The 24,340-nt window shown below is 49.6% G+C and overlaps 1 protein-coding gene across 1 annotated transcript; it reads left to right on the plus strand.

Annotated features, from left to right (window-relative positions):
- The first annotated feature begins 484 nt into the window (after positions 1–484).
- On the plus strand, positions 485–7,636 carry OSR1 (odd-skipped related transcription factor 1). Its single transcript, XM_075557075.1, has 3 exons — positions 485–813; positions 5,221–5,922; positions 6,585–7,636. Exons 2-3 carry the CDS (start codon positions 5,255–5,257, stop codon positions 6,718–6,720), a joined length of 804 nt encoding a protein of 267 aa, XP_075413190.1. The 5' UTR covers positions 485–813; positions 5,221–5,254; the 3' UTR covers positions 6,721–7,636.
- The last annotated feature ends 16,704 nt before the right edge of the window (positions 7,637–24,340 follow it).

A 24,340-nucleotide genomic window follows, 5' to 3' on the forward strand; every position in this document is an offset into this window, starting at 1 on the left:
GATGCTGGGGTGTCCTGGACCTGCTCCCTGCAGCCGGCCTCCCATCTCTGCGAAAAGAATCCAAGGGGAAGCCATTCTATCAGAAACCCAAGTGTCCTGGGGTCCAAGCTGGGGAACTGGAAAGGGGGACACAGAGCGTCCCACCACTAACTACGCTGGGTTCTAGGGGTGGGGGGATCGGACCTCGGATGCGCGCTCTCCCAACTGCTGCAGCTTGCCGCCTCTAGCGGACCAGGCGTGGTGGCCTCCTTGCCTTGAATCACCTCGAATGGGTCGCGCCGTGCTGGAGACCGAGGTTTGTGGAGGCCGGGACCAAACGAATGAAGCCGCTCAAATCGGCCACCCGGGTCAGCAAAACTTTGTCTCTCAGTGCGCAGGCGCCAGCGCCAGGGAAGCTTGGGGGGCAGGGGAGGGAGGGGAGGAATCCCGAGGCAAGGGGCGGTCGGGGGTGGGGTGGGGGGGTGGGGGGTGGGAGGGTGGCGGATTAAAATAAGTAGGCGGCTCGGCCCCGAGCGATGAGTGAGTCGGAGCTCGGCCTCTCTCCAGCTCGCTCTCGTCGCCGCTGCCGGTTCAGACCCAGCGAGGGAGCCGCGCGAGCGACGCTCCCTGTCCCCAGGCGGGCCTGAGTCTGGGCCGCAGCTGCCGTCCTGTGCGGCGCTCCCGTGCGTCGAGCGCTGCCAGTCCCCCGGCGCCTCCCGGGCCGCCCAGGACGCCAGCTCTCCGGGGCTGCCTCTGGACTCCTGCGCCGCCTGCCTTCCCGGGTCCCTCCCAATCTGCGCACCGACGCGCTCAGATCCCGGACCGCGAACCGAGGTAACTGCGGCCCTGAGAGCTGCGGCTCTGCGCCGGGAGCGCGAGCAGGGTGCCGGGGTCCCGGCGTGGTGCAGCGGGTGCCTCCTCGCTCCAGGTCCCACCGCTGGACCAACGGGGGCGGAGGAACCCCTGGGACAGGGAGAGCCTCTGCAGCGCAGGATGGTTGGCAGTGTTGGCTCAGGGACTTCCCGCAGGGATGGCAGCCTCTAACCTGCCGGGATGGAGCACGGAGACTGCCGCAGCGCGCCGGGGCCCCGCGGGTTCCGGGGACAGCGACCGCCGCGGGCTTCGGAAGTCCGAGCGTGGTGCTCCCTCCCCCTCCACCCTCCCCTTAAGAAACCTGAGCAACCAAGACAGGCTGAAACTTTCCTGGGACGACGTCTAAGTTCGGGCCAATTTGTTTCCAGGGAGGAAGAAAGGAGCGAGATGGCCGGGCTGCAGCCTACCGCACCAGGGACAGGTGCATTGCCCCCGGCCGCGAGGCGCTTCCAGGGGACTTCGTCTCTAAACGAATTATGTTCGGGGAGCAGGCCAGCAAGATCTGGGAGCGCAGAGCAAGTCTGGTGCCTGGCTGACACTTGCACCGGACTTCAGTTTGTCCTCTATTGGACAGCGGGGGTGGGGAGCGGGCGGGGGGGGGGGGGCTGTGTCCTCAAGGACTGGCGCATAACCCACCCTTGTCCCGGCGAGGTGAGGCAGGCGGGGGCGAGAGCCCTGCTTTCCGATTCGCAACCCGCAGGCCGCTGCAGTGAACGCGCGCAGCTCCAGGCTGGGTCACTGTAGGAAGGGTGCCTTTGCTGCTCCATCTAGCTTTCTGGAGAGAAGGCTGGAGTCCGAGGAGAGCAGGGAAGAGGTGAGCAGAGGGTGGCTGATCTAATGGCCACCCCCCACCCTGCAAGTCTTTGGTGGGACTTAAAGCCCACAGTCAGCCCCCTGTTCAGCAGAAGTGAGAGGCACCCTGGAGGGACAACGGGGACAACGTAGTTGTGAAGATTTCTTTGTTAACATAATTTGCGAAATTTCACCTGGCATTACATCTGCTCACTGGCTCCTGGGAGCAGAAACCACGTGCAAGGAGAATCACCCGGTCCACAGCCTCCCAGGGAAGGAAGAGCTGGCGGGTGCTGGGGAACCAGCAGTAGGCAAATGTGGGATCTGAGATTCCTGGAAGTAATTGCCGTTTCATTAAGATTAAGGAGCAAATCGCTGAGATCCCAGCTGGGGGAGGGATGCCCTCCTAGCCTGGGGGTTCCTTCCAAGCCTTTCTTTGGGAGGCTGTAAAGACACGTTTCCGGTGCTGGTCAGTCCTCCCGCCAGGGTCTGGACAGCTGTCACCGCTGGTGTTGGGGATTCGAAGTGTAGGATGATTTTCTTGGGCTGCTGCTGGCTTCTTCAGGGTGTAAGCTCTGGGAGCTCTCCTGTCCTCATTAATGCAAGCAGTTAACTCTCACGCTCAATTAGCCCCGAATAAACCGCTTTAATAGACTCGGCACACTTCATTAATGCCCCGTGTTGGGCTGTAGGCAGAATCCACCATTGGGAAGCTGGTGTCTGCCCTGAGCAAGGACTGGAACTTCGTTGCGCGAAATGAGTTTGCGGCGCTTAGCCGCTTAGCCTGGACCCTGTACATACGCCTCCCAGGTCCCAAAGCCTGAGGCTCTTCTAGAAGTGGCTACCAGGCCTGCGAAGGTAGCGGGATTCAAATGTAGAATGTAAAAATGAAATCGTTTGCCCTGGGGTCAGGGCAAAGGAAGCCGAAGGCACTGGGGGCCCACCCATCCTCTTTTGCTAAATGAGCGAGTCTAAGGGTATGTTGTTTGCTTTGTAGCTGATCTCCTGAAATCAAAGTCTGGATTCGGTCCGGTTTTGACAGTAGGGTAAAGGGCCAGGTTTCAAACCAACTCCGTCGCAGGGAAAGTCTTTGAGCAGGAGCCTGGGGAGTCCTGGTCGTTGAAACGCGGCAGAAAGCAGAAGCTGGCTGGGCCGCTGAGGAAAATGAATTGAGTGTTAGGGGAAACAAGACTGGGCAGATAGCCCAGGCAGGTTGGCTCCCAAGAGCCAAGATTGCTGCTAGCCCCTCCAAGGAGCACAAGGCCTCGCTGGTCTCCTCTTGGAAAGTAGGGACTGGAAGGCCGCATTTGTTCTCCGCCCCGGGCACGGCATGGAGCAGACTCTGGCCGCGTACATAGAGGACAATTCTGTGGCCGCTGAGGCTGGCTTGGCCTAGGGTCGGCTGAGTACCCAGAGAAGCAAGAGGAGGCCTCAGTGGCGCCCAGGGAACCCCGGGGAGTCTAAGATGAGGACCTCATTTCTAGTGTCTGGAAGAGGTGACAACAAATCAAAGAGAGACCCCCCCCTGCCTAAATTCAGGACAATCTTTGAAGTTGAGGAACCTCTTTTGCTCTTCAGCCTCACTGGTCCCAGAGTTCTCTTTGACCAAATTCATATTTTGCTACACAGGATCTCAGAGCTCTGAATTTGTCCGCGGGGCCACGGGTGATTGTAAGAGTTGAGAAGTAGCGGGTCCCAGGCCAAGCGGCGCTTCCGCTAGAAAGGAATCCTAGTCACGGAGCCATGCCTCCCCTAGCTCAGAGGCCGAGTTAATTGCATTGGTCAAATTTGATTTTCATCGAATTGATAAATTAAGCTGTGCAGACAAATCTCTGAGGGCTCCTGATATTTTCAACCTCTAATCCCCAAGGTGCCTTTTCCATGGGACTCACTGAGTGGCCCCCAGGCAAACCAGCTTCCAGGGTCAAGATTGCCCTGTCTCCTTCCACCCAGGAAATAGAACTGCGCCTTTCGGACTTTTAGAGTCCAGCTGAAGGGAGAGGCAGCTGAGCCTGAGCAAGGCTTTTGCTGGCATTGGCTGAGAGTCACCTAAGCTGGAGAAGCTGCCTGGGGAGGTATGGGTATTGAATTATAACCAAGGGGGTGGGGGGCTGAGGAGGGCCCTGCACTTCATAGTGGGTGGAAAGTACTTCAGGTTAGAAAAGAGGCCTGAGGAAAAGAAGGGAGAACTCAGAGGAAGCGAAAAATATCTGGATCAGAAAACCTGGTGATGCAGCTCTGAGTGCCCAGGACACCCCTCCTGGGACGACTTACGTGGCTTTAGGTTTGTTTAGTGCAGGAGGCCAGCTCTTGAGACTTCCAAGGTTCTCTGCCTATTTTTTGTTTTCCCTTCTTATTTTTCTTCTCTCAGACAGACCTGAGTTTGAGAGTCCCTGGAAAGGATGGGATGAAAGATTTCTCTGTGGAACAGGTCCACAGAGGCTGGGGAGCCTAACCCGGGAGACCAGAACATGCCAGACTCCTGGTCACTTCTACATGGATTCGCTCTGGTCTTATGCAAGCTCTCCAACTTGATCTTTAATGGTTCACAGCAACTGAGACCTGGCCTCGGACCTTCCAGCCTGCCCACTATCTAGACCCAGGAACCTCCACAAGAGTCCAAAGATCCTGCTCCCCCTTTCTAAACAGTAGGGAAGGCATTGAAGCTCCCTTCTATGTGACTGCAGATAGATGACAGAGTAAATTAACATGGCTGTCAATGCGCTGGATAAAAGGAAAGCCAATCCCCAAGGGCTGCTATGGTAGGGTCAGTCTGCAGGCCACTGTAGATAGAGTGGTTTCCATGTGGATCATTAATCGGCAGAATAGCAAATTTGAGGTCAAAGATGAGAGTTTTGAGGAGCGCGTGACATGGCTTCTGGAAGTCAAACTGAAGGACAGTCAGGAGAACTTGCTGTATGGAAGCTCGCTTGGAGGAGCATATAATTGATGCTGTGTGTCCTCTGGGAATGCGCTAGATCCTCCAGGGAAGAGAGGGTGTCCGTCTGCATTTGTCGCCAGCATTGTGCTCCTACACATCAGTTGTATCCATTTATCTTGGCACCTTGTTGTCAACTGACTCAGAATGTGTGAATTTGTGTTTATCTGTGTGTGAGTGTTTGTAGATCTGCACCTGACTGTGGAAGTGTGCTTGAAAGCTCCCGCTTATCTTGGTAGGTGACTCTATTCCTGCATGGGCCTAGGCTGGGTGGATGTAAGTTTTTTTTGTTTTGTTTTTCACACCAGCTCTCCCATGCTTGTGCCTTTTCTTATAAGAGGCTCACATTTCAGCCCTGGTTGCATCGCATGGGTTTCTTTTGATTTCCTTTTGTAGTAGCTGGTCTCTGCCAGAGACCACTCGGAGGGAGGCAGGAGAATTCCGAACAACAGTGTCCACCTGCATTTTACGTCCCCACCTTCTCTGAGAACAGGTGTATTCCTTGGGAGGGATCTTAGACTCCCAGCTCGGGTCCTGGGGTGGGAAGCAGGGGGCATAACTGGGCTGGAAAACAGGAGGAAGGTGACATACCCTGATCTTCTTCCCCGCTCCCTTTCTTCCTTTTTCCCCCTTTCCAGGTCAAGATTGTGAAAACACTCTTCAGCTCCCACAATGGGCAGCAAAACCTTGCCAGCGCCAGTACCCATTCACCCGTCCCTGCAGCTTACCAACTATTCCTTCCTTCAGGCAGTGAATGGCCTGCCCACGGTGCCCACAGACCACCTGCCCAACCTGTATGGTTTCAGTGCGCTGCACGCAGTGCACCTGCACCAGTGGACACTGGGCTACCCAGCCATGCACTTGCCGCGATCCTCTTTCTCCAAAGTGCCCGGCGCTGTATCCAGCCTGGTGGACGCACGCTTCCAGCTGCCAGCCTTTCCTTGGTTCCCTCATGTCATCCACCCCAAGCCAGACATCAGCGCTGGAGGCAGTGGCCCTGCCGTACTAAAGACCAAGCCACGCTTTGATTTCGCCAACCTAGCCTTGGCCGCCACTCAAGAAGATCCCTCTAAGCTTGGCAGAGGGGATGGCCCCAGCTCCCCCGCGGGCGGGCTGGGGGCCCTCCTGGACGTGACCAAGCTGTCTCCAGAAAAGAAACCCACGAGAGGACGCCTGCCTTCCAAGACCAAGAAGGAGTTCGTCTGCAAGTTCTGTGGCCGCCACTTCACCAAGTCCTACAACCTACTCATCCACGAGCGCACGCACACTGATGAGCGGCCGTACACCTGTGACATCTGCCACAAAGCTTTCCGGAGACAAGACCACCTCCGGGATCACAGGTGCGGTAGTGCTGGTGATCCCAGAAAGGGCTAGGTCTGTCGCTCTCTGGCCTCAACTGCCCTGCTTTGTAAAGAAGAGGTGAAAGATACAGCAGCAGGGACTGGCTCCAGAGTTTGGGGAAGGGGAAGGGGGATTCGCTCAACTGATGATGGGAAACACCTCTGGCTTAGGGAGAGGTTCTTAGAGCATACATAGGTGGGGGAACTTTAGGAAGCCTATGACTTAAGACTGTCCGTTCTTCAAGAAGTCCACAGGCATCCGGTTTCCTCAGCTCTTCCTGGGTCCTCAGCGCTGTCAGAGCTTATACGCCATCCAGCAAGTGTGGCTTGTGAACCCTTGAAATGTGCCTAGTGCTATTAAGAAATGGAATTTAGAGTTGTATTGCATTGAATTAACTTAAATTGGAATAATCACACCTGGCTAGAGGCTAGTGTCCTCCACAGCTCAGCTGCAGGGTTTGCCTGATCCCAGCCCCTCCCTGACCCCCTCACTCATTTCCGTGGCCCAGGTTTTAGAGCCTTCCCCACTTCCCACCTCAGTGACAGCTTTTCACTCTGGTGGGCATTCAGAGACCCCGCAGCCTCGTTCCCCACCAGGGCAAGCAGTTGGTGGCGTTGCCTCATTTTGTAAGCATTAATAGCTTGTCCGCTTCTGCCCTCAGGTATATCCACTCCAAAGAGAAACCCTTCAAGTGTCAGGAGTGCGGCAAAGGATTCTGTCAGTCCAGGACTCTCGCTGTCCACAAGACGCTACACTCACAGGTGAAGGAGCTCAAAACGTCCAAGATCAAATGCTAAATAAAGAGGCCGCCCTGGGGGCAGGACCCTGAGTGTCGCCGCACCTTTCCCCAGAGAGACTGGAAGCCTGCGGCGGCTCTGGTACTCAGCAGGAGAGTGAGGGGCGGCGGTTCTCCAAGCCTCCCCCTTCCAAATCCACGATCCCAGGCTCCCGAGCAAGCGCACCGGCACTCCAGAGTTGGCTCCCGAGCCAGGACCCCTGCCGCCTGGGCGGCTCCCCAAGGACGTGGCTCAACTCTTGGCCAAAAGGCATTGCTCACGTGGCGGAAGGGAAACTGCATTGGAAAAAAAAACAACCCAAAACAGAACAACAGCAAAAAGTCACCCCCCCCCCAAAAAAAAAAAAACTGAACAGGAAAACTCCGCGGAGCTGCAGCGGCGCCTCTCCCTAAAGTATTACGTTTTCTATTGTTATTTTATACGTTTTCCCAATTTTTTTTCTTTCTCTTTCCCTCCCTTTGACCATATAAGCTTGTAACCCTGACTGCAAACGTGCGCGACTGCAGCTTCCAGTCTCCTCCTCCGGTCCCCACCCAGCCCCTGGGAGCCTGCGAAAGTGTAATCCGTGTATCTGCTTCAGTCGCTGGGCCCCGGGGAGCAGGCGGGTCCGGAGCGCCCCCTCCCAGCTCCGGCAGCGGCGCCTGCTCGCTCGCCCGCCCCGGGCTCCAGGACTCCGCGGGCCGGCGGGGCGGGGGCCTCGGCCCCGGGGCCCCTGGGCTGGAGCCGCCCGGCCCGGCCTCCCGGCTCCGCTGCGCCGCCTCCGCAGCCGCCGCCGCCGCCGCCCTGTCCCCGCCGGCGAGAAGCCGCCTCGGAGCGGGGCGCTGCATCGCGACTGGCACTTTATGCTGACCATCGGTAACGGACATTTATCACTGGAGTTTAAAAAAATATTAAATAAACGGTTATTTTACAGGCATTGCGGGATGGGTAATTTCCCTCCAAAACGTTGAGGCTGGGCGGCTCCTTTCTTCGGGGAGAGGAGAGTTCTTACAAAGGCTTGCTCCAATTCCCTCTCCCCACCCTATGGGGTGACACCGCGGGCTGGCTTCTAGCCCCACTCCTTATTTGTTTTATTGCTTTTCTTCTTCGCTCTAGTCTAGGCCCTAGACTCTAGGGTTTCAGTGTCCACCCCCCTCCACCCCATATTTTCTCTCCCCCAAAGGCCTTTAAGTTTACGATGCAGGCTGGCCTGAGGCCAACCTGGGCCACAAGAAATGCCAGTATATTTGGATGCTCAGGTAGCCTAGGGGTTCACACAAGGGACACAATGTCAGCCCAATCCTCAAATTCATACTTGTGCTTGAGATGCAGCTGGACTCTCCTTCACAGCCTCGGGGGCCACTTCTGACCCGGTGCTCCACTCCCTGGTCCCCAAACCAGGAGGCGGCAGATTTGATTCCTAATCACTGCTGCCATCCGAATTCCAAACCTTCATCTCTCTCAATTCCCATAGAATTCCCCCAACACGCTGCTCTGGAGAGGATTCTGCCAGTCCTGATGAGGGCTATGCGCCCGCTTTTTGAAAGCCTCTTTGGGGAAAACTTGGGGCAGGCGTCCTGGGAGGAAGGGGAAGTTTAGGTGAAGAAATCTGAGTCCCACCTCTACAAACTGAATTTTCCCTTGGAATCCTAGTTTTCCCACAATTAAGGGCCCTGACTTGGGGCGGGGCTCCCACCAGCCAGCATCCAGACCGACTGAGGGGTTAGCAGGCGGTGGCGCTGGCAGCCTTTGTTCAGCAGATCCCTCTTTGCCCAGTGCTCAAGGCAGGGTAGGTGTTGGGGTGGGGGATGCAGCTCAGCCGAGTATCCCCACCTCAGGGATCCAAAACTTCAGCCTCAGACAGGGTCCTGCAGAAATCCCCCAGGGACTGGAGGAGTTATTCTTTCTCCTGGTACAACTTCATTCCCACCTCCTTGAAAGCCCCAAGGGCAGGTGCTGGGCTTGAACCCCAGGCGGGTGCCTGGGACCCTGGTTTGCCCAGGGGTGTGGCCTGCTGTTCTCACTTTGGTCGCTGCGCTGCCTCCTGCTGGACAGGCCTGCAGGGGCGGCCCAAGAGTCCAGGCGCCTGTGTTCTGTCCCACCCAGCCTAACTCTCCCACTCATCCGACAGCGCTGGTCGCGCCCTACAGAGCCTTCTGGATTTGTCTGAGTTCTCTCTGGGAGTGAGAGGGAGGCTGGTGCCAGGTCGCAATCCCTCTGCCACTCAGTCCCACAAAGGTGGACCTTGAGAAAGATCAGAGCTCAGCTTTGATCAGGAAATTGGGGATACAGGGTGCGAGGATTTTGGGGGTTAGCTGGCGTTTTGGGGGGCTTCAATGGCATAGACCCAATCGGTACCGGCCCCACTGTGGTCCAGGCTTGGCGCTGTCCAGTGTGCCTTTGCCATGGTGGGTGGAGATGGGGCATTGTTCCAGATAACCAGAAGGCATAATGCGTGGGTACACACACCTCACACTACAGCTGCTAAGGAGGGGGTACCTCTGGGGCTCCAGAGAGCCACACTGGGTCCCCTACCTCTTTTTGGAAATCAGTTTTAACAGGGAGAGGAGGGGTGGGCTCCTGCTTCCACTCCCACCCCCAACTCCCATTCCCCAACTCATCTCACCCCTGGACACCTGGAGTTACAGGACCTGAGCAGTTAGCCAGGTCGCTCTGCAGGGCATCTTAGAGGATTCGGACTTTAGAAGTTGGCTAGTGAGGTCCTTGTGTTCCTGCTCACCCCACCTCTGGCACTCGGAGCCCCTGCCCCTCCATCCTAACTCGTACAACCCAAGGACTTTCAATGTTAAATGTGACTGTTTTCCCCTTTCCAAACACAGGCGGGTGTGGGGGCGGGGTTGGTTGGCAGTGTGGGGCCAGGAGTGTTTGCATCAAACAGGGTGTACCCAGATCTGCAGCCAGCTCAGAAATCCCGGTGGGCGGTTACTGTCCTGGTGGGCCAGAGGCCATTTTCAGGAGTAGCTCGCAGAGGTTTATACTCCTGGAAATGGTTTTATAGACTATGCCTAAACTACGATTGTAGGTTTAAGAAGGGCAGGAGGCGGCCCCGCGTGCCAGCAGAGCCCCACACAATGCGCAATTCCAGGTCCACGTGACTGGGGGGCAGTTTTCTGATCTCTTCTGGCGAGGAGCCACAGGAAAGGGGCCAGGAAAGAAGAGCTAACAGTGCTGGGTGACTTCCCTAGCCTGCTTCAGTCTGCAGGGGTCAACTTCTACTCTCCCATCCCGGAGACTTTTCATCTGCCCGGGGGTGGTTTAGTAGGGAACCTAGTGGCTCTTGGAGCTGGTCTGAAGCCGGCATTCAGGAACGCTTTCCCGCGACTGCGGCACGCGGGCGCTCCGCCGGGGCCCTTCTAAAAGCTGCCAGGCCGTTGCTGGGCTCCTGCCCCTGCGCGACAGCCCCTGGAGCAGCCAGGTGCTCGCCTGGAAGAGATTAGGAGAGCCCTGGAGGAGACACAGCAGCCCGCGGTGACTGCTTGCAGAGAGGAGGAGGTTCGGGTTCCTCTGGAGCAGGGAATGACTCGGGTGCAGGAGGGGACGTTGCGGGAAGCAGGGCTCAAGTCAGGGGTGGTGGACCCAGGCAGCCTAGTGCTCCGGGCCAGGGTGATGTGCGACCTGACCAGTCCTAAAGCTGCTTGGAGCACCAAGAACCCTCTCCAAGGCGTCCTAACCCGCCTCCCGAGCTCTGTGCCGCCTGACGTCAAGGCGTCCGCTCACAGACACCGTGACGTCACACAAACCTCTGACAACCGCTCCAGGGCCAAGGGTTGGCGACAGTTTCTCCTTCACCCAGCTCTGTGACGTCACAAGGGTGGTCCCTCTGGAGCGGTGACACCACAGCCCCCACACTTCCCGGCCCTGGGGACTCTGGCGGAGGATGGGTTCCTCCCCGACTGATCAGATTTGCTGGCCCCGAGCGTTGGCAGGTGCCCAGAGTGACAGGGTGTCCAGCGGCGTCCATCTCGAAAATCTGGTCCCCTGGCTCCAGGGTTTCCGGGCACTAGCCATCTCCAGCTACTCGGCCCGCCCACGCAGGCCCCGCCCACGCAGGGCCCGCCCCTCCCGCCTCTCGGCTCCACCCTTCCCAGTCCCGCCGGCCCCAGGACGCCTCAAGCGCAAGCGCAGACGGATGCCATCGCCACCAATCCCCGCCCCCCGCCCGCCCAGTCTAGTTTGCGATTCCGCGCTGGGTCCAGCCTGGGTCCCAAGTAACCGCTGTTTCAATGTGTCCCTCTTCTGGAATAAATAGGCGTCCTCGTGGCACTATGGTTAAAACTCTGGGGCAGCTTACTTCCATGGGGATTTACAACTTTGGGAACCATAGGGCGCAGTTCTGTTCTCTCCTATTGGGTCTCTGCACATCGGGATCGACCGGCGGGTGGGCACTGGCTTTCATTTTTGATTTTGCTTTTCCGCGGATCGCAAACCACGGTGGCATTGGCCTCAACTGGCTCCAGGCGCGTATGTGAACGCAAGTAAAAGGGTAAATGTGCGTTAACGTGAGTTATGGAGTCTGGAATCCAGCACCAAGCTAGTCCGGTCAGGGAGCCCGCAGGGACAGTGCCTGCTGGCCTCCTAGATTAGAAAGCCCTGTGCAGCCTTGGTCCTTTCGGACACCGCTTCCTTCCCGCACCTGCTCGGCTCCCACTGGCCAACCGCTAGAATAGGGCTGATGGTTGGGTCCCAGACTGGGTGGGTTTCAGAGGAAGACCTCTCTACACACACTAAGTATTAGGGAAGTGTCCACGCAAGAGGAAAGATGAGAAACTCCAGTTTGGACGCGAGAGGATAAAACCCAAATCAAGATTTTCTTGACGCAGTTTGGCCACGACCCCCCCCACCTCTCTAAGCCACCGTGTCCTTCCTAAAATGGGATGACATTCTTTCCACCCTTCTTTTTTTGTTCAGGTAAAGGTCAGAATTTTCCCCATCCTTCGTTCCTTACTAGGGCCAAAAAGCTGGGCCTTAACGTGTTGTAGAACAACTTTGTCATTTATAAAGTGCTATGCAAGTGTATAATTAGACTCGTTGCTATCAACGCCCTGAAATTTCCTGCCTCCTAAACGGCCTTACTTATACCTTAAAGACAAAACAAAACAAAAACCTAACAGCTTTTTTGGCACTTCATCCACATTTCATGGAATGCAATAGTTCAGCCATATCAAGAAGAGTTGTAAAACATCACAATCAAATTTTAGAACACTTTATTTTCCCCTGGTCTCATTGTTATTCATGAATTCTTTTTCTATTTGGGCCAAAATATACACAACAAAACATTCTCCAATAACTTCTACATCTTTAATCCAGTGTCAATGACTTATACTCTTCCTACTGTACACCCATTATTGATATTCTTTTCCAAATTGTTCCAATGCCATTAAGATCAACTCAGTGCTCCCTAAGTGAAGAAAAAACTCTTCCTCCTTCACCCTTAGTAACAAGGTAGTTTGGTTTCTCCTTTTTTTTTAAAGTAGTCTCATTGATATAATATTCACAAATCATATACTTCCATAATTAAATCACTTAAAAGAAAAGACCAACAATATTTAAACTACCTTACTTCCAGAAGACTCTCCTCTGTCCTCCACCTTCCCTTTATCATAACCCAGAGACACTAGCGTGAGAGAGAGCTTTTACCTGGTTTGTTTGAAAGTGCAGGGAAAAGTTGAAAGAAACACTCTCCTCCTCTCTCAGGACCAGTGGACTAATCAATTCACAAATTGTCATGTTGATGGATGGGAAGACAGGACACACAATGTCAGAGCCCTACTCGCTGCACATGCACACAGTGAGGAAAATGTTGCCTGGGTCAAACTGAGTTGTGGGATAGAGGAAGGGACGTATGTATGTGGCAGGCATGACCACACAGGTCGTAGGTGCTAAAACACTGATGCGCACAGTGAAAGACCACTAGTGATCTTTCTACAGCTTTCCTGTGCTAGGACATTCTATCCTAAAGCAAAGGAGATCACGCAATGCTATTATAGAGACAGAAAGGTTCCTGAGGCCCCAATGCTCCAAACACTGCCACTTTCAGCCATTTTTCTTGACTTCTGCTAGTTCAATTTAGTGATGAGAATAGAGAGGAATTAACCCAGGGACTGCTAAAAGGGCAAACCGATTTGTGTTGGAAGTAGTACGACCAGAGTGCTCCTTAGAGTCAAGGATGGCAAGACTTCATCTAACACTGCGCTTCTCAACCTGTGGATGGCAACCCCTTTGGGGGTCGAATGATCCTTTCGTAGGGGTCACCTAAGACCGTCGGAAAACACATATTTCCGATAGTCTTAAGAACCGAGACAGCTCCTCTATCGTCTCCAGGTGGGTCCGCCCACATGCAGATACACCTATATTGAGTACCCAGTGTGAAGACTGTTACCCATGCTACACCATATTTCAACACAAAATTTCATTAATTTGAAATTAGAAATAAATATTTTGCAATATATAATTACATATTGTTTGTGATTAATCACTATGCTTTAATTATATTCACTTTGTAACAATGAATATCCATCCTGCCTATTAGGTATTTACATGATGATTCATAACAGTAGCAAAATTACAGTTATGAAACAGCAATGAAAATAATTTTATGGTTGGGGTCACCACTACATGATGGACTGTATTAAAGGGTCGCGGCATGAGGAAGGTTGAGAACCACTGGTCTAACATCTTTGAACATACTGTCAGGAGACACCAGTCCCTGGAGAAGGACGCCATGCTTGGTAAAGGGGAGGGGGAACAAAAAAGAAGGTGGATTGACCACAATGGGACCAGGATGGCACAGGACCAGCCAGGTTTTTTTTTCCCCCCTATTATACAGTTTTGATATGGATCACACCCAACTCAATAGCTCTTCACAACAACACACAATCTGGAATAAAGGAGCCTCCATGGCACAGTGGTTAAGTGACGTTTGACCTCACCTGGTGCTGGGGAAGAATGGTGTGGCTGTCTTGAAAACCCTATGTTGTTGTTGTTGTCTTAGATGCTGACCCATAGGTTCTGACTCACAGTAACCCTAGCACATCAGAACGAAACACCGCCTAGTCCTTTATTACCTTCGTGATTGTTCTAATATTTGGTCCTATTATTGCAGCCGCCGTGTCAATCCATATTCTTGCGGGCCTTCCTATTTTTTCCTGTCCCTCCTCTTTAATAAGCACGAAGTCCTTCTCCCAGGACTGGTTTCTACTGCCACTGTGTCCACCATCCATGAGATCAAGTCTTGCCATCTTTGTCTCTGAGGAGCATTCTGGGAGGGCTTCTTTCAAGACAGATTGGTGCCAGCACTAACGTTCAAATGCACCAATTCTTCTGCAGTTTTCCTTATTCAATTTCCAGCTTACGCATGCAAATGAGGTGACGGAAAACATGCTGGCTAAGGTGAGGCGCACCTTAGTTCTCAAAGCAACATCCTTGATTTTACCACTTTAAGGAGGTCTTGTGCATGAGATACACTCAAAGGAATTCACAATTAAGGGGATATATTTGGGAAGTCAACAGGCAAAGATTACCACTGTGTCAAAGACGCAGAAAACTTGGCGCCAACCATCTCACTGCCCCATTCTTCTGTCACTTTGCCAAACGGTGGTGGCTTATGTGCTGATATGATGCTGGAAGCGATGCCACTGGTACTTCAAATGCCAGCAGGGCTACCCGTGGTCAACAGGTTTCAGTGGAGCTTCTAGATGAAGAACAGTCTAGGTAGAATGAAGAAAAAAAATCTACTTCTGAAAAATTAGCCAGTGAAAACAGTAAGAGTAGTTGTGGAACATTGCCTGAGAGTTCAGAAAGATGGGCCTTTCAGGCTTGAGTCCCTTGTATAAGCTGGGGAAGAGCTTCCCCATAAATTGGAGTCTATCTTAATGATGTGGAGAGAGCTACGCTTTGGGGATCTTCACTTTCTGATAGGACACTACTGGAAGAGAAGAAACCGCTACAAAAATCAATTAATAATCAGAATGTATAAAACATATAAGTCCAGGAAACTTGGAAGTCATCAAAAATAAAGTGAAGTGCATAAACATCAATGTCCTAGCCATTACTGAGCTGACATGGACTGGTATGGGCCATTTTGAATCAGACAATTATATTATTTGCAATGTCAGGAATGAGAAATCCAAGAGGAATGTTGTTTTATTCATCCTCAAAGCAAACATTTCAAGGTCTATTCTGAAAGGGAATGCTATCATTGATAGGATGATACCTATCCATCTCAATGTCAAGAAAACCAACATCCTCACAACTGGACCAACAGGTAAAATCATGACAAATGGTCACATTAGCAAGCAGAACTCTAAAGATCAAATGGCACTTTACATCAAGTAAATATGTCACACTAGATCTCTTTAGAGTGTTCAAAAGCAAGGAGGTTCCTTTGAGGACTAAGGTGTATCTGACTGAAGCCATGGTATTTTCAAACATCTCATACGCATGTGAAAGTGGGACATTGAAGAAGGAAGATGTTTGTATTGTAGGGTTGGTAAAGAATATTGAAAGCACATGGCCTGCCCAAAGAACAAACAATTCTGTCTTAGAAGTACAACCAGAGTATTCTTTAGAAGGAAGGGTGGCAAAACTCTCTCTCACATATTTTCAACATGTGATCTGGAGAGACCGGTCTCTGGAGTAGGATACCATGTTTGGCAAATTGGAGGGGAGCAAAGAAGAGGAAGGCCCTGCATAAGATAGATTGAAACGGTAGCCTCAACACTGGACTCAAACCTAATAGCAATTGTGAAGATGGCCCAGGACCACCCAGCGCTCTGCTCTGTTGCACACAAATTTCTATGAGTTGAACATACTGGACTGTACCTAACAAGACCAACAAGGTAGTTACTGTTAGAACAATTACATTTGTGTCATAGAGATAAATTGCATTATCAAAGTATATTCCTCTTAAAAATTTGATACCTTCAGGACCAGGAGTGTGAGGGGAGATGTTGGGAGAGTGGAGGGTGAGTGGGTTAGAAAGGGGAACTGATTACAGGGATCCACATGTGACCTCCTCCCTGGGAGATGGACGGCAGGGAAGGGGGGGAAGGGAGACTCTGGATAGGGCAAGATATCACAAAATAACAATCTATAAATTATCAAGGGCTCATGAGGGAAGGGGGAGCGGGGAGGGAGGGGGAAAAAAAGGACCTGATACAAAGGGCTTAAGTAGAGAGCAAATGCTTTGAAAATGATTAGGACAAAGAATGTACGGATGTGCTTTATACAATTGATGTATGTATAAGTATGGATTGTGATAAGAGTTGTGTGAGCTCCTAATAAAATGTAAAAAAAATTTGTTTAAAAAATATCTGCAGCATGCCTGCTATTTTTCTCCCTGCTGTTAAACATGTCTGCTAGCAAAGAGAGTTAGAAAACTGCTTGGGATAACTACAGAATAATTTTTTTTGAATTTCATTTATTGGGGTAACTACTATCTATATTTGTTCAATGACTGAGAACCAGACACTGATAGTAATTTTGTTTTTCCCTTTGTTGCTGTCATTCGTTAGTGGTTATATCAACCATGTAGACTCAGGCTGGAGCTTGCACGTGGTTTAAAGAACAGCGTGGCAGACATTTATTACTATGGTTGTCGGTGGTAGGATTCTCACCTTTCTTGAAGGACAACCAGATTTGATCCCTTGCCCATGTACCTTATGGAGGGCCATGCCTTGTCTGTCAAGGGAGGCTTACATGCTGTCATGAGACTGAACATGTTTAGCCAACCTTGGGACTAAAAAATATTCTAGGAAGACATACTTGGTGATAACTACTGGTCCTGAAGGGATCGTCTATGCTGATTCCCTCTGTTTCCAGTTCCTATCTGTACCAATGTACATCCTCTGGTCTAGTTGGATTTGTAATGTAGAATTGGGATCATGATAGTGGGAGGAGGAAGCTTTAAAGAACTAGAGGAAAGTTGTATGTTTCTTCATTCCTACACTGCACCCTGACTGGTTCATCTCCTCCCCACGGCCCCTCTGCAAAGGGATGTCCAGTTGCCCACAGATAGGCTTTGGGTCTCCACTCTGCACTCCCCTTCATTCACCATGATATGACTTTTTGTTCTTTGATATTCTTTGATCTTTGATGCCTGATACCTAATCTTATTGACACCTCTAATCACACAGGCTTTTCTGCTGTCTATCCCCTAGGAGGGGGGCTGTATGTTGATTATTGTGTAGGTTCCCCCTTTCTCCCTGACCCCTTTCTTTAGCCTCCTATTATCACTGCTCCCCTTATTGGTCCTGGGGGGTTATCTGTTCTGGATTTCCTGTGTTGCAAGCTCTTATCTGTATCACGGCAGCAGATAGACACTGGGCCTCCATTCAAATACTCCCTCAATGAAAGAACAATTTGTTCTACTAACTTGGCACTCTGTGATGCTCACCTTCCGTGACATGATTGCTGAAGTCAAAGTGGGTGCATAAGTAAATGTGGTGAAGAAAGCTGATGGTACCCAGCTATCAAAAAATATATCGTCTGGGATTTTAAAGGCTTTACGATAAACAAGCTGAAAAGGAACAAAGCCCACATGGAAGAGGTACACCAGCCTGTGTGACCATGGGGTGCTGATGGGATCAGGTATCAGGCATCAAAGACCCCAAACAAAACAAAACAAACAAACAAAGTCATATCAATGGGAATGAGTCGAAGGCCAGAGTGGAGACCCAAAGCCCATCAGTAGATACCCTCTGTCTGAAGGGCCACAAGGAAGAGATGAGCCACTTAGGGTGCAGTATAGCACCAATGAAACACACAACCTTCCTCTAGTTCAGTGGTTCTCAACCTTCCTACTGCCATGACCCTTTAATACAGTTCCTCATGGTGTCATGACCCCTCCAGCCATAAAATTATTTTCATTGCTACTTCATAATTTTGCTACTGTTAAGAATTGAGTGACCCCTGTGAAAGGGTCATTCGACCCCCAAAGAGGTCGGGACCCACAGGTTGAGACCCGCTGTTCTAGTGCTTTAAGGATTCCCTCCTCATTATCATGACCCCAATTCTATTTTACAAATCTGGCTAGACCAGAACATGTATACTGGTACAAATCCTTATTTTTGAAGATACCCTAGTGAGACTAAGCCAAGTTTCTTACTGTTTCCAGCCATTCACTGATTACAAATACACGTTTCAACCTGTTTCATTTGGAATAAACCTGTGAATGCATGAACTGGAAGTCTAGTAGTGATACTTTTTAATTTACCCCAATATACACAGATTTGAACCACCCACATTTGTTTCTAAGGAAAAGAGAAGGCACTGTCATTTCAAATATCAGATGAAGAGGACTCAGTCACCAGATTTCTGTGTCTATCCATCTGCGGAGGACAACTGTGTCAAGTGGATGGAAGGAATTTGCTAAACAAAGAATCCGTGTAGATTGTATCTTCTATTCACAGTCTCTAGAACGTGAAAGCAGGGTTTGAGCCAAAGTTGGGCATTGCCTGACCTCAAGCTGAGACTCTTAAAGTCATTTCACATGTGGTTGGCAAACAGACTCCTGACTGCCAGAAGGGGAAAGAAACTGAAGCAATGTATAGAGTTTTTAATTATGTGTCTAATATCAACTCATTTCCCTGCTGTGTAAATCATTTGCAGGAGTAGGCCTGGTCCGGGAGGTCACGGTGCATGGGTGTCAGTGTACTCTGGGGGCTTCAAAATGGTATTCTGGACTGTCAGCTCCCTTAGCCCATAAGGAACTATGTGAAAACCTCCTAGCCCCTTCCGGTCTTCCGGTTTCATTGTTCCTCTGTATGCCAGCTGATACCAGGTCCTTCGTGGTGTCCAGAAGGCCCCTTATAATGTATAACAAAAGAGAGGTCCTTAGGTAGCCATATGCATTGCTTGGCCTTTGGGGTGACCTTGACTCTCACCTGGGCCATGCTTCTGGATCGTGAGCAGCAGAGATTGCCTTACTTGGAGGTATGCACCTGGCAGGGTTATTTTAGAGATACTTATGAGATTTTGTTTACATCTGTCTGCTCCCTGGGAGTCTAGAACCCCTCCCTCCATTTCTCTTAAATGCTCTATACTCCCTAAGGAGTGAGGAGGTTTAGAATGCAGACCTTTGGGGAGAAGATACTCTATAAAGCCATCTTTTTCCTGAGTCTGTACTATACGCCCAATATTAAATCCAAAGGAGTTACACACATAGGTATTATTAGAGAGTCAATTGTATACTCCCAAAAGATATGTTGTAAATTCTAGTATACCTAATCCCATTTGGGAAGAGGCTTCACTTTGTTATGTTAATGAGATAGTATAGGCTATGTCCTGAGTTAATCTCTTGAGCTATAACATAGAGCAAAGAGCAAGCAAGCAGACATCATGTCACATTAAGATTATTATCAAGAGGCCCTGAGTCTTGGCTGTATAAATTTCTTCTTGTCTGTAGCTTCAGTGTTTCTTGGTTCTTTTGTGGGGAGATGCTCTTTGCATGACATCTGTGCCTAATCTGGTTCCCAATCTGCTTTCTTCTAGCTCAGAAGTGATTAGGTGGAACCTACTCTACTCAGCTGCAATCTAACCACTAGAACAAACAGGATCATCTAGAGGAGTAAATGGGTTAGGATTTCAATCACACAAGAATAAGTCGAAAGTATTGCGCTCAGAGTTCTAGTCCATATATGCATGATCCATGTTGAAGATTAGCAGGTGGCCATGCGCTCACTGTAGTCTCATTAGGCTGCCTTCAAAAAGCCCAGACAAAATAGTGGCATCTGAGGGGACCTGAGATCAATTCAAGACAGAAAGGTCAATTGAGACAACGGTGACTGCTTTTGGGGAGGAGATTCCAAAAGGGGTAACCTTGGTAGATTTTCTTGAAGTGCAAAGGATGATCAAAGGGGCATATATAGATGAAGCTTTGCAAAAAAATCTAGAACTGTACTGTTGAGCAAAAAGGCTAAGAAAGTTCTGAAGGAGTTGTTTTCATCAGAACAACTTTGAGAGTAGGAAGGGCTGTCTTATGAGAATTTCAATGGAAAGCCTTACCCATCTACACAACCTTGATCTTGGTCCCTGTGGTAGGTATATACTCATTTGTCAATTTGAGGATTAAGAGTGAAGGGGTGGAGTCTAGTCTGTCAATTGGATCATAGCCAATGAAGCCTCTGTGTGAACCTGGCTTTCTCCTGAGAATTCTGGGAAATCTGGTTTTTCCTCATTGGAGGTGGGAGAGACTCTCTCTGCTCAATCTCATGGAGACACTCTTTTGACAAGGCTGACTCCCTGTGAGACATCCCTGAGGAGAAGCCACAAGGAAAGCACTGCGATGTTTACAATGCCACTGGATCCAAAGACTTTCCCCCCACTGGCTTGTGATCATCCTGCATTTGGCATCATTGCATGTGTTTCTTGAGTCTGGAGAGGACTTTATAGATTGGTATTGGACATATGGACTAATACCAGACTTATGGACTTGATCTGGACTGGACTGGGGTGTTTTCTCAATGCTCGATTCCTCTCGTATATAAATTTCTCTCTTACACACATATGAATGTCTATGGATTTGTTTCTCAAAAGACTACCTGACTAACACAGCCCCTTAGACTTCTCCCTGTCCTGCCCTTCCCCCACTAAACTCAGAGACCACGTAAAAGTCACACAAGTTAAGTACTTCAAGGATGCCCAAACTTCCTTTTTGATGTGGTGTAAATGGAAGCCATGTACCTTCAGGAGTGCTTAAGACAAGGACGAGAATATGTCGAGAAACACAAGCTTCATATGTTGATGTTTTGTTTCATAATCATTTCCATGATTTTGTAACAATATTTTTTTGAGTTAAGACATAACACAGACCACTGGCTAAATATGCTTTTGGAAAACTACTTCTGATCCACTGGGCCGAGGAGGAGAATCCTGTGTAGAAAGCGGAGCGGAAGGAATAGTGTCTGTGCCCGTATCCTAGGCTCCAGCCGGAGCAATCAGGGCTGGTACGAAGGGACTTTTCAGAAATGAGGACAAAGCCCTGGTTCTTCGACAAATCCTCCAATGCTTTTCAAGTAATTATACTCTGCCAATGTGGAGTCTGTGCCTTTTATTTCCATTTTAACCTGTATTTACAACAAAACTTTAAAAATGAAACTCCTGAAATTTTAGAAGGCAAATAAAGTAATTCTGATAATTTAATAAAGATGAAGCTGTAAAATGGAGCTTTTATGGGGTGTCAACCACTCACTGAGGATCAACCTACTCAAAAGAGGGAAAGGAGGGAGAAGGGGCTACTATGACTCATTCCAAGAGGCTGGAAGTTTTCCTAGTTTTCTATAACCAGTAGGGCTTCTGAGGGGGAAGGACCTCTGCAATTAATGAACGATTCAGCACCCTAAACTCTCTAAACTGTCTCCTCCATTTGCTCTGCCTGCTTTGCCTCATGAGTCAGCAGAATGACTGGGTGCGAACACCCATGCCTCTGGGTTGGTGCAATTCTCCTGGCATCTCTGTGCCAAGGAATGGGTGATGAAGACAATCTTCTGTCTGGTGCCCTCTCTGGTATGTGGCTATCTACAAAGCTTGTCAGAGCACAGTGGCGGGAGGGCAAGTCTATGCCAGGGTGTCCTTTCAGTAATCCCCTTGTCACAGCCACCTCCCAGGGCTCCTCCTCCTGACGGAAGGGATGTGATGGGCAGACTGTCAAAGAGATTGTGAATGCATTAACTGGATTAGCAGGGAAGGTTAATATTGTAGTGTGTGCAGGGTTCATTCATAGCATCTAAGATTGAGTGGCTCTGTCGCCAAATTGGGCGGCAGAATTAATGACACATTTGGGATTGACCCTGAAATGGTCAGAGGCCCAGCAGTCCCATTGTACTTATGCATTTTAACTCCACAACAGTTTAATTTCTATTCATAATATTAAGATGATGTTAAAGTACTCTTTTCCCTCTTATTGATAAACTAACAAAAAGACCTTTAGTAGGGCTTTATTCTTGTGTGTTAAGTTTTATTGATTTTGTTGGTGGTGCTGGTGGTTAACTAATTGAAAAATTGGATCAGCATAGTATAAAAGAAATGTAAAACACTCAGTCCTTGTACCAGGTATTACCTCTGATGAAATGTTTATCTTTCTGTATAAACTTTCTTCTATGCCAATATATCAAGGAACATTGTAATTTTTTTAAACGTTTTATTACGGGCTCATACAACTCTTATCACAATCCATACATACATCAATTGTGCAAAGCACATCTGTATATTCATTGCCCTCATCATTTACAAAGCACCCTCTCTCCCTTTAATCCCTTGGCATCAGGTCCCCCTCCCTCCCCACTGCCCCCTTCCTCATGAACCCTTGATAACTTATAAATTATTATCCTGTCATATCTTGCCCTTCCCAACGTCTCCCTTCACTCCCTTCTCTGCTGTCCGTCCCCCAGGGAGGAGGTCACATGTAGATCCTTGAAATCTGTTCCTTCTTTCCAACCCACTCTCCCTCTACACTCCCAGTATTGTCACTCACACCCCTGGTCCTGAAGGTATCATCCGCCCTGGATTCTCTGTGCCTCCAGCTCCTATCTGCACCAGTGTACATCCTCTGGTCTAGCCAGACTTGCAAGGCAGAATTCGGATCATGATAGTGGGGGGGGGGGGAGCATTCAGGAACTAGAGGAAAGCTGCATTCCTCATTGGTTCCACATCCCACCCTGACTGACTCATCTCCTCCCCCAGACCCCTCTGCAAGGGGATCTCCAGTGGCCGACAAATGGGCAAAGACATGTACATATGCAAATATATGTGAGGATGGGAAAATAGATCTATGTGCCTATACTTATAGGTTTAGTATTAAGGTGGCGGAAGGACCTTGGGCCTCCACTCAAGTACTCCCTCAATGCAAGAATACTTTCTTCTATTAAATTGGCATTCTATGATGCTCACCCTCCCGACACAACCGCTGAAGCCAAAGCGGTTAGATAAGCAAATGCACTGAAGAAAGCTGATGGTGCCCGGCTATCAAAAGATATAGCGTCTGGGGTCTTAAAGGCTTGAAAATAAACAAGCGGCCATCTAGCTCAGAAGCAATAAAGCCCACATGGAAGAACACACCAGCCTGTGTGATCACGAGGTTCCGAAGGGATCAGTTATCAGGCATCAAAGAACAAAAAATCATATCATTGGATGTACACCTCCATGATAAGATAACTGAGGACAAATGGGTGCATAAGCAAATGTGGCGAAGGAAGCTGTGGTGCCTGGCTATCAAAAGGTATAGCTTCTAGGTTCTTAAAGGTTTGAAGGTAAACAAGTGGCCATCTAGCTCAGAAGCAAAGCCCACATGGAAGAGGCACACCAGCCTGTATGACCACGGGGTGTCGAAGGGATCAGGTATCAGGCATCAAAGAACAAAAAATGATATCATTGTAAATGAGGGTGAGTGCAGAGTGAAGACACAAAGCCCATCTGTAGGCAACTGGAACATTGTAATTTTATTGCATATCTGCTTTTTTTTCATTTCTAAAACCTGAACGTTAATTGAAATTACTCCCTTAGGACTATAATGATGTACTTGTGACTTTAAGCATTTGTCAAAACTCTTAGGAGAACCTTTTGTAATTTGTGGGCTTGAGTTAATAATAATGTATCAATGTAGGTTTAACATTGGTTCAGAAGAGTGGAATAATTTACTTCGAAAATCAACTAAAGTTCTTTGACCATCAGGGTCTAACCCGCAACAGGTCATGCAGATGGTGCACAAGGGGCAGCATTTCATCCCATCCTGAATGGGGCCACCATGAGTCTGGGACCGAATGGACAGCAGCCAACAGCAACCAGAATGCAGAACATTAACAGGAGCAGCCCTGCACAGAAGGGAGCTGGGAAATAAGAGTTCCCTTTGTTTTCTGTACAAGTTTTTTCTGTAAACCAAAAACTGTCCTAAAATGTAGTCCATTAAAAGTTGGAAAAGGAACCCTGAACGTTCTATCATAAATATTTCACAATTTTATTGTGTTTGAGTAGAGTATATTAGTTGCTACTAAATATATTGTTACACGGATGTATTTTCATTACTTTTCTATTGATTTGGACAAATGACCACACATTGAGTTACTCTCACCCGTTCATTATCTCATGGTTTTGTAGCTCCGAAGTCCAGCCTGGCCTGGCTGGGTTCTCTACTCAGGGGTTCACAGAGCCAAAACCAGAGTGTTAGCTGTGCCGGGTTTTCCTCTTGAGGTTTGGGGGAACAAAATCACTTCTCAGCCCATTTGTGTTGGCAGACATCAGTTCCTTGTGGTGTAGGACCGAAGTCTCCATTTCCTCGATGGTCACTAGCTAGGAACAGCTGGAGGCCACCTGCCTTGACAAATGGTAGGGTCTCCCATCTGTAAGTCACAAGTGGTACATTGAATCCTCCTTGGATGTTGAATCTTTGGCTCATGGAAGTAGCCATCGAGAGATCAAATGACATTTGCCTTGGGCAAATCTGAGGCACAAGACCTCTTTAAAGTGTTGAAGAACAAGGGCGTCACTTTGAGGACTCGGGTTCCCCTGGCTCAAGCCATGGCATTTTAAATCACCTCATAGGCATGTGAAAGTTAGACCTCGAATAAAGAATATCGAAGGAGAATCAATGCATTTGAATTAAGTGGTTGGCGAAGAAGATGGAAAGTAC

The sequence above is a fragment of the Tenrec ecaudatus genome, chromosome 8, assembly GCF_050624435.1.
Source record: "Tenrec ecaudatus isolate mTenEca1 chromosome 8, mTenEca1.hap1, whole genome shotgun sequence".
Taxonomy (NCBI): domain Eukaryota; kingdom Metazoa; phylum Chordata; class Mammalia; order Afrosoricida; family Tenrecidae; genus Tenrec; species Tenrec ecaudatus.